The sequence below is a fragment of the Manacus vitellinus genome, unplaced genomic scaffold (genome assembly GCF_001715985.3).
Source record: "Manacus vitellinus isolate BGI_N305 unplaced genomic scaffold, ASM171598v3 scaffold_1_pilon, whole genome shotgun sequence".
In the NCBI taxonomy this organism is placed as follows: domain Eukaryota; kingdom Metazoa; phylum Chordata; class Aves; order Passeriformes; family Pipridae; genus Manacus; species Manacus vitellinus.
In genome coordinates, this window is record NW_021939396.1 from 46,282,860 (window position 1) to 46,294,603 (window position 11,744).

General features: G+C 41.3%; 1 protein-coding gene across 6 annotated transcripts in view; it reads left to right on the top strand.

The window, feature by feature from the left end:
• OSBPL1A (oxysterol binding protein like 1A) overlaps positions 1-10,579 on the top strand; it is a 75,749-nt gene extending 65,170 nt beyond the window's left edge. For all 6 annotated transcript variants that reach the window (XM_018080914.2, XM_018080905.1, XM_018080908.1 and 3 more), the window contains 4 exons: positions 2,901-3,017; positions 3,778-3,901; positions 5,408-5,498; positions 9,404-10,579. In XM_018080914.2, coding sequence (XP_017936403.1) covers positions 2,901-3,017; positions 3,778-3,901; positions 5,408-5,498; positions 9,404-9,506 — 435 coding nt within the window. In that variant the 3' untranslated portion in view covers positions 9,507-10,579. The remainder of the gene's footprint in view (positions 1-2,900; positions 3,018-3,777; positions 3,902-5,407; positions 5,499-9,403) is intronic.
• The last annotated feature ends 1,165 nt before the right edge of the window (positions 10,580-11,744 follow it).

Here is an 11,744-nt window from a genome sequence, read left to right on the forward strand (position 1 = left end):
CATCCTGATAAAAGATCATATTTTCCAGCTTTTACATGGAATTTTTGTATTGCATTCTATTAAATTTTCACAACTGTAGAAATGCTGACATTTTTTTTCTTCACAATTGATTTTTTTTTTCTTTTGTGAAAAAAACTCATTCATAATTCATCCAAATTTCTGGTACACTTTTTGTTTAGGAGGAGTGGTGATGGTGACAACAGCTTGATGAAGAACAGCCACTCATACAGTAGCTTAAAACAGGGATTGTTCTCCTTTGGTGACTGCAGACAGATTTTTTGTTGGTTTGGGTGTTGGTAGCTTTTATACTTAAGAAAAAAACCTGGAGAACTCTTTCAGATGGACAACTCTGAAAGGAGTTGTTCCTGTGCAGGTTCAGATTGTTGCTGTATCTGAGGTTGCTCCAGTGCTTGTCATCAGGAGAGTGCTAAAGCACTAGGGATTGCTGCTTCTCTGTGAGTCCAAGAGCTCTAGAGAGAAGGAGCGAAGAAAAACACACCCTGTGTTTTTGTTCAGCTTTCACTTCGCATTTTCCAACAATGCTGAGGATGATTGTTGCTTTTTACTTCAAAAAGAAGCATCCTGTTGCATAAAGCTCAAGCTGCAGTGTTGCTCTGACTCTAGAAAAACATGCTTTTTCTACTCATTTAACAGAACTATTTCTGTGCAGAAAACTGAAAGCTTGGTAGTGGTAGCTATGAACCAGTAGTCTTTGTTGAATATGTATGTATTCCCACTGCTCCTTGTGTCTGAGGAGCTGATATTTTCTGGGATTTGAGCATTTAGTTAAGCCAAGTCTCATGTATAGTGTCTGGATGTGGTTTGTTCCTTCGTGGTATTGAAGGATTTATTCAGGTGCAGAAGTACATGGCTTTTCAAACTTCTCCGAATTAGAATTTTCAGATTTCTGTAGTTGTTTCCCAGCTATTCTTTCGTGCTGCATTGCTACTAATGAAGAATTGCTTCTGTCTCCCTTGAGGGAACCTGCTTGGATGTGAGTCCTTTTGTAACTTGCCCCAGATTTTCCCCTGAATCCCTTTGATTTTTATAGGAATAAAACTTCAGGGAAAAATAATTTTGCAGGAAACTAGACAAGCCTTCATGTACGCAAAGGTGATATAACATTAGAAGATTTTTAGTAGACCTGGGGTTAGGCCAGGATGCTCTGATTTCTGCTCTGAATGAACCAGAGTCTTGTTCTAAACAAGATGAAGGATTTTGTGTAGATTTTTCAGTGCAAATACATAGGAGAGCACAATGTGAGGCAACATCAGCTGCTTTCACATGTGCCTAGTTGACAGGTATCAGAGGTCTTGCTTTAGCAAGTCAGTTAATATTCTCCTAGCAATATACTGAAAGGTTGAGTAGCACTGAGCATGAAGTATGGATCACTGTGGCAAGAGCATGTGAAAATCCACATTTTACCTAGTTCTCTGTAATTTGATGGCATTTTTAAGATTATGTATACAACAAGGCACAAATTGTGTGTCGTAGCCTTCCTATAAAAGTTGGCTTGGAGTTTGGCAGTCTCGTATCCAAGTGTCTGTATTTTGATATAAGAATCACTTTCTGATCCGTTCTGTTTCAAATTCCCAATTTCTGCAGCATCAATCAGTGTCCCTGAAAGGGCAGAATGATAGGTTGCCAGTACAGTTCAGATGTAGTCAACTAAAAGTCCTGTTTGTCCCCCATAGGAGCTGAGGGATTGAACCTGGTCTGCATGTTGTTCTGCTTACTTTGCAACCTGTTCATTGTTAAAAGCACAGTGAAGTGCTTCACAGTGAAACAGAATCCTTACTACTAATTCTAATTTTCTTGAAAGCATAACATGTGAATCCTCTCAGAGGACAACTGAGTCCAGGGTGCTGGGTACTGGATGCTTTCAGTCTATTATTTGATGGGAGAGCAAAGCTTATTAGCAGCAGGATTAAAGCTGTTGGCACGTAGCCAAAGTATTTAAGGCATTAATTGCCTCTAAGTTCAGCTTTAATCTCTGGTGGTCTCTGAAGCGTGCTGCTGCTTTTAGCTGTGTTGGTGACACCAGGTTTTCTTGGGAGAGCCATATTCATTGCCCAGCTTGTCTTTAGTTCAGTGTTGTAACATATGCTTACGTAGCGGAATTAACATCAGCAGCATCAGAGCCCAGCTGCTTTAAAGCTGTGCATAAAGAGGGGATGGTTTAGAACTACTTCAGGTCACATCTACTCTGTGACCACCAATAATTCTCTACTGCCCTAGTAACCCTGGGTGAAGTTCTTCCTTTTCTGGGAAAGCCATTTCACAGTGCTGTGGCCACAGCTGCCTCAGGCTGTGTGTCAGACTTCACAGGATATCCTTCCCAGAAGAAGTAATTAATCTAGGATATTTATTTCACATTTGCAGTTTGCCATTTCAGTTGTGTACTGGTTAATGGAAAGGAAGGTTCCTCTGGGCAAAGAGCAGTAGGAAAGGCTTTCTGCTGTGCACAAACTGGGCAGCGTCTGCGTTATGTGCTGGTATTTCTTTGATGTGGAAGGATGAGGAATGTGACTTCTATTCTTCACCTTTAATGAAGCAGTGATGCAGTTAAGTATCAGGCATGAAAATGCTTGTATTTGAGGAAACAGGACATCTCTGGGGTGGAAAAATTGACATTTCTTAATGCGTGAACACCCACCTTATATCTACAAAAATACTGCTGCAAGAAACTGTTGGTAGTCTTCCACTGGGAGGGAGTTGGGAGTATGTGTGCTATGTTAATGCTATTATCCTTCTTGACAAGCATCTAGAAAAGTTTCATTGTTGCTGAAATGACTCGCTTTTGGTCAAGGAAATAATTTTCTGTAAGTTCCAGTGTTGGAATGAATTGGTGTAAATAGTTCATGACTCCCAAAGAACTTTTCTTTGTGTGCTGCCTTTAGGTGGGCAATACTGAGGAATCAGATGAGATGCCGTTGCCAGATTCTGAGAGTGTGTATGTTATTCCTGGAAGTGTTTTGCTATGGAAGATAACTCCAAGACCTCCAAATTCAGCACAGGTCAGCTACGCTTCTCATTATTGAATGTGCTATCCTGTTATTTTGTATGTTTAACACAAAACAAATCCATTTGTTGTCTTTGTCATTAGCAAGCCTGGATTTGCCTGTTTATTGCAACAAACTCCCTGCTACAATTGTAACTTTATAATGTGGGGTTGGAGGGATAACTGCCACAGGCGAGAATATAGAATTAGCAGAATTTCTCTGGAAAATGGGATGCTTTATGTAGCTAGTGGTATGGGGGGCATTCCCCACCTGTTGTGTCCACCCTGTTTCCCCCACTGAGGCACTAGCCTTGTGAGAAATCTCTCCTGAAGGGCTTCATTAGAGGCCAGACACTTGCAGGGATAGACACTTGCATGGCACAAGTTGGAGAGTCAATAGGTGGAATACAAGGGTACTGCATGTAATTGCCAAGGCAAAGAATTGGAACAGAAAAGATGCCCTCACTGGGTTAATCAAGGGGGAAATCTCTCTACAGCGATAGGGAAAAAAGCAGTAGGACTGGAAAAAGAAGATAAGAGAGAAATAGTGCACTGAGTAATTGGATTACCAACCTGCTGAAACAGAAACACCAAGGATCATCTACACTCTGCCTGACAGTGCAGTTTTGCTGGTATCTTGAGCATTCCTATCTTGAGTGATTAAATAATAAAAGAGCCCTTGGATGTTTGTTTTTAGGCAGCAGTTTTCTTGTGTATTAAGACTAGCAGCTGGAGACATTGTGAAGTCACCTTTTATCTTTGTCTCTGAATTTCAGATGTATAATTTTACCAGCTTTGCTATGGCTTTGAATGAGTTGGACAAAGAAATGGAGAGTGTCATTCCCAAAACCGACTGCCGGCTACGACCAGATATCAGAGCTATGGAAAATGGAGAAATAGGTAACTTCAGTTATTGGCAAAGGTGGTTTTATTTTTTGTTAAAACTGAAGGACTGGAAAAAAGGTTGATAGATGAACAGTTAAAGTAGCTACCCATACGTTCCTTCATGCTGCAAGGCAGTAACTCATTAACACAGCCTTCTGCAGGTTGTGGTGTGCTTCTGGTGAAAGGTATGTCATCCACCTGTACTGGGGATAGTTGGGATGGAGCTGATTTTCTTCATAGCAGCCCAAATCTGGTGCTGTGGTTTGGATTGGTAACCAAAGCAGTTGAAAATTTATGCACAGTGTCATGGAAGTATTTGTGAACTTTTCGGTTTGTCTGTTTCCATCAACCTGATGCAGGAGTGGTTTGATGGGCCAGTTCTGAGAAATGCAGTCTAAACTATTAAGGAGAAACTGTAGTGCCAGAAAATACACTTGAGGCAAAATCATTCTTCAGTGAGACTTGAACACTACTGCTGTCCTAGAATAGTGAATTAGAAATACATAATGAGACTTTCAGTGAGTAGAAATAGAGTGCTTTTTAGAAACCTCATAGAGATTGTTACTGTAGATGCCACAGAAGGAAAAGTGTCTTTTAGTCTTCTGACATGTGACTTGGTGTTAAATACTTCAATACAGTGTTGAACAGCCTTCCCCAGCCCTCTTTTGCTCCTTTTTCTTTGGCATTCCAGTAATTTGTCTGTTTAAACTTGAATTGCAAATAACTGTGCTGTTACCAACAACTGTATTCCTTAATGATACTAGTGGCGTAAGTGTATAGCAGGTGAGTTAGTAGCTGGCAGGGTAACTGGGAATGGCTGATAGAAGTAGTTAAGAGAATCATTCTTGGAAGACTAAGATGTGTATGAAATGCTTTTCGAAGAGTCAGGTGTGAGATTGCCTTTCACCTAATCTGCTGCTTAGTCTGACTCTGCTCCTCAGACCTTCTGACCATTCTTCCTGCCAAATAGAAGCAACTGTTCTGCATGTTTAGGATCATAACCTGTGCTACCTTAGAGCATTAACAAAAAAAATGAAAAGATACTGCAGAGAGACAATTCATTGTGGTTTGGAAATGAATACTCCAAAGCTCCATTAATCAGGAACTAAAGACTAGTAGCAAATTAGCCCAAACGTCAAAAAGAAGTAGGTGGCCAGAATTGTAAAATCAATCCTGCATACCTTAATTAGTTTCCATCCTAAAATAAATTCTATGTATGCCACCTCCCTTAGCTCACGTTTGCTGTCATGTAAACATTTTTTTGGGTTTCTCAGGCCATGGATAAACATGCATTTAGCAGTCTTAAATACTGGAATGCCATTGGCTCATTCTGTGCCACAGCTGGGCTGGCTTTGCTCTTAGACTAAACCAGTAACCTTCAGTGTTATGTAGAAAGCTTTTTAAATGCACTATTTTTACTACTTCCCTTATTTATTTGCTGGGTCAGATTAAGTAATGTCCCTGTCTTATATATTACTCTTAACATCTGTTGTTTTATTTGTGTGTTTTTATTCCTTCAAGATCTGGCTAGTGAAGAAAAGAAGAGGCTAGAAGAAAAACAGAGGACCGCCCGCAAAAATCGTTCAAAGTCAGAGGAAGACTGGAAGACGAGGTTAGTGCGTTTGCCTCTGTGTGTGTAGTTATGTAAACGTTTTGAGCATTGAGGTTAACTGACAGTCCGCACTGGTGACATGCAGTGTTGTGTCAGCAGGAAGAGCAGACATCCATCAGGTCTGGTAGTGCTGCCCTTGTATTTGCTTACTCAGGCTTGGTCTCAGTTTATTCCCTCTCACTGCTTGCCACACTCATATGCAAACATAAACTGTGTTGTCTTCTCTGAGCACCTCTTGGTTCTGACACGAAGATGATGTCACTGATAGCTGCTTGTAAAGGACTGTTGTTGCTGATTAATTTATAATTGCCTGAAATTTGCATGCTTGGCCAAAGAGTAGAGGAAATGCTTCCTCTGGTGAACTTGACAGCTTACTGCCCATGACTTCTCAGATCAGTGGCTCTGTGCTGACAGTACTGTATTTTCAAAGTTGGTGAAATGATTTTATCACCCAGCTATCCAAGTCACTACCTTCTTTCAGGGAGGGTTACTAACTACAAAAGTGAGAGGAGCTAAGGGAAAAATTAGCTTACAAGGGATCTGCCAGGATGTTTTAGGGATTTTTTAGTTTCTTTTTAGTTTGTATGTAAGAGCTCCCAACTGACCTCTCTCATAGTTAAAAAAACAAACTCTGAAAACATGACCAGATGAATCTAGTTTGACCAGACAAGGTCTACTTAAGACATATAGGAATAAACTGACAGTATCTTCAGAGAACAAAAATGGTAAGACTAAACTCTCTATAAGTAAGCAAGTTTCATCTCTTCTCTATTAACTAGCTATTTATACACTGAGACACTGTGATTAAATACCTTTAAAATGTTTGTAACTATAAATCACTTTTTTCTTTTTTTTTTTTTTTTTAATGAAGTCACCCATCATGCCAGAGTCCCAGGTTTGGACATGTCTGCCTTTGTCTTTTTCCTCTGCCTGTACTCTTAAAGTGTTTGGGTTTGTTTGCCCTGAGACTGGTGGAAAATAACACCTTTGTAAAGCTTCCAAGTAAACTCGTTAAGTGCTAGACGGCCTTGCACCTCTCTCCCATTTCTGAATTCAGAGTGGTTCTAGCTCTCTTCAAATGTTTTCAAAGCAAGGGATAACTGTGTTGTGTTCTTCCACGTGCCAGAAGTGTAGCTTAAGGTATAGCTCAAACCAGCTGAGGTTGGTATTGGAATTTGGAGAATTTCCATGGGGCAACTAGGAGCTATGGGTTTGGGGTTATATAATTAGTGCAGACACCATTCACAGGGTTCTTCCAAAGCTATTGTGCAGATACTGTAGACATGCTCAGCATGTGTCTGGGATATCCTTTAAGAACTCTGCTTTCCAGGCTGTTTCTAAAGCCTTGGCAGAAAATTCCTAGTGTTGATCTCTTTAGTAGGAATGCCAGGTGTGACAGCCTATAAAGGATGAACATTAAGTGTTAGGGAGAGTTGTGCTATGGGGGAAAAAATGTATGCTGTGAAGGAGAATTCTCCTACCTGTTCCTAGAAGGTCATCTGTAGGTCTTATTTGGTAATGCAGTATAAACTCAGATTTAAACTACTGCAGTTTCCTTGCCACAGAAAAGCAGGCTGCTTACTTTGTCTAGTAGAGTTCTTCCCTCTTAAGACAGTTTTCCAAATGTGAGTGATTTTTGGTTTTTTTAAATTATTCTGAATCCATTTTAGAAGTGGAGTCTTGGTGTTTCTCAAAAGATGATTAATGTTGAACATTTAATATTTTAGACGCTGACCAGTGATCATAAGTCTTGAGTAAAAGAGATTAATTCAGTTCTGAAACAAGCAGTGGTTTGGCAATTTGATGAAAATCTGTCCCCTCTTTCCCCCATCATTTATGTAGTGAGATCATCTTATTGCTTTAGGTCTTATATTTCTCTTCCCATTGCCTTTCCTCTTGCTATTGCAGTAGGTTGTCACTGGAGTTGGGGCATATTGTCCTGACCTGTACAGGTGTTGAAGACACACTAATGAGGTATTGGGTGGTAGAATTCCTTAATCGGAGAGGTGAGGTAACTGTGCTTATGGCCCTCTCTCACGGCAGATGCTCTGGAATGAGCTGTTACTGGTGAACTGGACACCTGAGCGCACCCGCACACCTCTTGTTTGGGAATGGCCGACTGTTCCTGTGTGGAGGATAAGCAGTAGTGAAGTATATGCAGTACTATGAGTGAATGACTTCTGTTGACTTCAGTTCACTTAACCAGGACAGCAGGAGAACCATCAGAGTGTTCAGCTGTTCAGTTTGCCACTGTGAAGGCAGTACAAGGCATTTCTTCCAACACGCATCTCAAATCCTCTGAGCCAAGCAAGGCTTGCCTGTTAGCTGCCCTGTTTTCCAGCATAGCACTGCAATACTGGTGCCTCTTATGCTTTTGCTTTTTAAAGAGATCAAGTCATATTTAGTCTGAATGTGCTCTGATTTCTCTTCTGAAAGCTTATGGTACCATAGAAGGGAAGAGCAGAGTTAAACAGGCTGCCTTGCACACAGATGATTTACTTAAGTGAGTGTGTCTGCTGCAGTGAGTCACAGAAAGGAAAAACTGGCTTTTGTGGTCAGTGAGGAGGTGACAGGAAGCTGTGGAGCACATTAACCACAGAAACAGCTTCTAGTAAGTTGGTTTGTTCTCTTAAACATGGCCTGGCAAAATACAGCAAGAAGGTAAAATGCTTGAGGTCTGGTACTGTGGGCTGTTGAGGCAGAAGATTGAGTAACTGGGGCCAAACAGAAAGTGCTGTTCAGTAACAGCTGCAGGATTGCCAGGAACGTGTGTGGGAGAGGAGGGAGGAAGGCAAACTTCTCTGCCATGGTGGTTTCACAGGGTTGTACTACTTCCCAGCAGTTTGGCCTTGTAAATGCACCTTATGGTAGAGATTAATAGTCCCCCCCCACCCCCTGAAAGGTTATGTACCCTCACAGGTGTGATCTGTGCCTCTGTGTTACATGGTGCCTCCAGATTAGGCAGGAGGGGAGAGAGAAGGAAAGAAAGAAGGTCCTCAACTTCAGTGTTTCTACTGATAATTAGCTTAGTAAAAGCTTGCACATAACTCCATGCGGATGGAATCAGCTTTCCCAGCATTCAAATGAGCCTCCCAGTGCTAACAGTGCCATGTAGCACAGTTAAGTTGTAATAATCTAGGATGACTCCTGCAGCCTGTGGGTGATACTTCACCTGCACTAAGGGTAGCTGGCACACTTGTTCTAAGTTAACTGCTGGTCAAACTGAAGGGAAAGAAGCAAATGGAAGCAAAAAAGAAGCAAAAGGCAGTGGAAACAAGGACAGGTAACCTGGGAAGAGTATAGAGATGAAGTTTGGTTGGGTAGGGATTGGGTGAGGAAGGCCAAGGCGAAGCTGAAACTGAACCTGGCAAGGGATGCAAAGAACAGCAGGAAGGGCTTCTACAGGTACCTTTAACCAGCAAAGGAAGGTAAAGAAGGTGTATGGGCACGATAAACAATGCTGGAAAACTAGTAACAACAGATGAGGAGCGGACTGAGGTACTCATCAACTTTTTTGCCTCAACCTCTCTTCCCATACCTCTTGAGTGGACGGACAGCAGTTTTTGCAGTCTTGCAAAAACTGTTACTACTTATGCATGCCAAAATGGTTGTTCACAACTGCTTTGAAGTAAAGCTGTACCTGTCCTTTTTTATGCAATAATCTTGGCAGCTTCAAATGACAAAATACTGGTATCAGTAGTATCACCTTGGAGACATTCAAGTGGTGTGGCAAATGGGGAGATCTAGTCACTGAAGACGATTTCACTTACAAATTTCAAACCAAGAGAGCTCCTGCAATCACCATAGTTATTGCTGAAACTGCTGAAGGTGCAGCAAAGCAGTTCTGAACTTCTATAGAAGTGTATGTTAATAGCTTCACTAACCTGCTGTATGTTTCCTTGCAGATGGTTCCACCAAGGCCCCAATCCTCATACTGGTACGCAGGACTGGCTTTATTCTGGCAACTACTGGGACAGAAACTACTTTAACTTGCCTGATATTTATTAAAATGCAGTAAGGAGCCTCAGACTGATACAAATAAGTCTTAATCCATTTTAATGTTTTCCCTTGTTCTACTTATCTCCTGAAAATACTGACATGTTATCAAACAGAATATTAATTGTCTCCGCAATAAATCTGGTGGTACATGATCTGCAGTCCTAGAGGTAGGGGAATAACTTCTCTGGCTGATGGTGGGTCCTGCGTGGACAAAGTAAGTCACCGTGATTCTGAGCTGCCCTGATTACACCTATATTAGGTTGTGGTGTATGAGGAATAGAACACCTTTGGCTGTTCTGTGAATACTTTGTTTTGTAGATAACATTGGCACAAGTAAAACTTGTTTTATTTATTGTGACATGGGAATGTTTAAAAGCACACACAGTAATTGCAATATTCTATTCTTAAATGAAGAAAGGGTGTGTCACTTCTGTAAAGATGTAATTTTTCATAAAGTGACTTTTCTTTTACTAAAGTAATTACCTTAAATCCTGAGCTCTGGTCAAGAGATTCCAGAAGAACTCCCGTCTCTGGAAAATTAATGCAGTTCTTTAAGCTGGTAACATTACTCAGAGGTATTTATTCAATGTTTTGTGCAGTGTGTTTTGAATTTTGCTCTCCTGTTTTGCTACCAACCTTATGGTTTAAGGAATTAAGAGCCATTGAAATATCTACAGATTTGATTTGAACTGCACACTAGTAACAGGTTTTAAAAGAATCTGTTTCATGCACTAGAAGTTCCGGTGCCCAGCACCACTGCAAAAAAGCAACAACCTAATCAGTCCAGGACCTGGTGGAACATGGCAGGGGGACAGGACTGTGTCTGTACTGTGCAAACTCCCTGGGAGGAAGTCTTGTGCATTTCAAAGGTAGTACAGCATCTTAGTGAGGCCTCCTGTGCACAGCTGCTTTACCCCTTTTCAGTGGGGTGCATTCAATCTTAGAATGTAAGTTTATATTGAACTGTGTACAGAGCTTCTAGAGGGCAACCTGCTCTTTGTACAATATTTTAACTGCTGTCTGGAGGTTAGTGTTAATTGAGTAATTTAATTGCTACTAAATAAAGGCTTCAAAACTTCTTGCATCTAGTCTAAAGTGTTTGACAGTGCTGACCCCTTCTGAGCAAGCCTGGTCCAAAAGCTGCTGCGATGAAGATGGATGGTGTGCTTCCCTGTGCTCCAGGGACCTCTCTTTTCCTAAGCAGGAACAGTCTCCTCCTGGGGCGGTGGGGATGGTTGGGGAACTGAGATCTGGCAGCTCAAGTCTTCAGGGTGGACTTCTGAAACACTTAATAAGGCAATGAGATGCTTTCTGGTTTTATTCTATGCACCACTCAAATTACCCAGGTCGTGATGCTGAGACATATTAGATAAGGGAAAGCCTTTTCTTTGGCAGCCTGTCATGTGAGGGCCCAGCTCTCACAGTGACCCATAGATGCAGAAATTGAATACCTGCCCTGTCTGTTGGAAGCCTTATCTCTGCACTCACACCTCTCCTCTGGCCAGTGATTCTTAAAGTGTGTCTTAATTTCTGTGAGACTTGCAGGTGTGAGTCTGAGATCTGCAGAAGCAGCCTCACTGTTGGTCAGTGCAGGTCACACAGCACTGAATACTCATTGCTAAGAAAAACAAAACATTTATTTCCTGCCTGCCCCCCATGCGTACACCATGTCAACACAGTGAAGAGGCTGGGCTGCTCTTCAGTGAAACAGCTGCAGCAGATATGTCAGTGGGCACAATTCACATAAAGCTAACATTTGGGATGTTGTGCATGGCAGTTTCAAGTGCTGGTTTGTTGGGGGGTTTTTTTGTTTGGTTTGGTTTGGTTTTTTAGCATTTATTTAACATTATTTGATTTATTACAATGTAAATTCCATCTCTCCTGCCCTCTTCCTGAAGTCCAAACAGCCTCTTTTCTCAACCGGGTTAAAAATTAACATGAACTCAGGAGACAAGAACTACTTTTGTTGCTACCCAAATGCACTCTGAGTGCAGTTTGCCACACTCTGAATATTACACAAATACTAAAAGTTCAGGCTACAGGCATAAAGTTGTGTATAAATGTGAGATTAAAAACTTGGGTACTTCGGACTAAAACCAGAGCAAAAACTTTACTAATTGCAAAGTGTAACAAGCAGATGAAGGTGTTTGGCTTTCACTACTAGAAGCTTAATTTAACCATTTTCAAAATGAAGTAAGGTTTGAGACAAGTGGTTAAACTATTTGTCCTATGTAACACACCATGCAC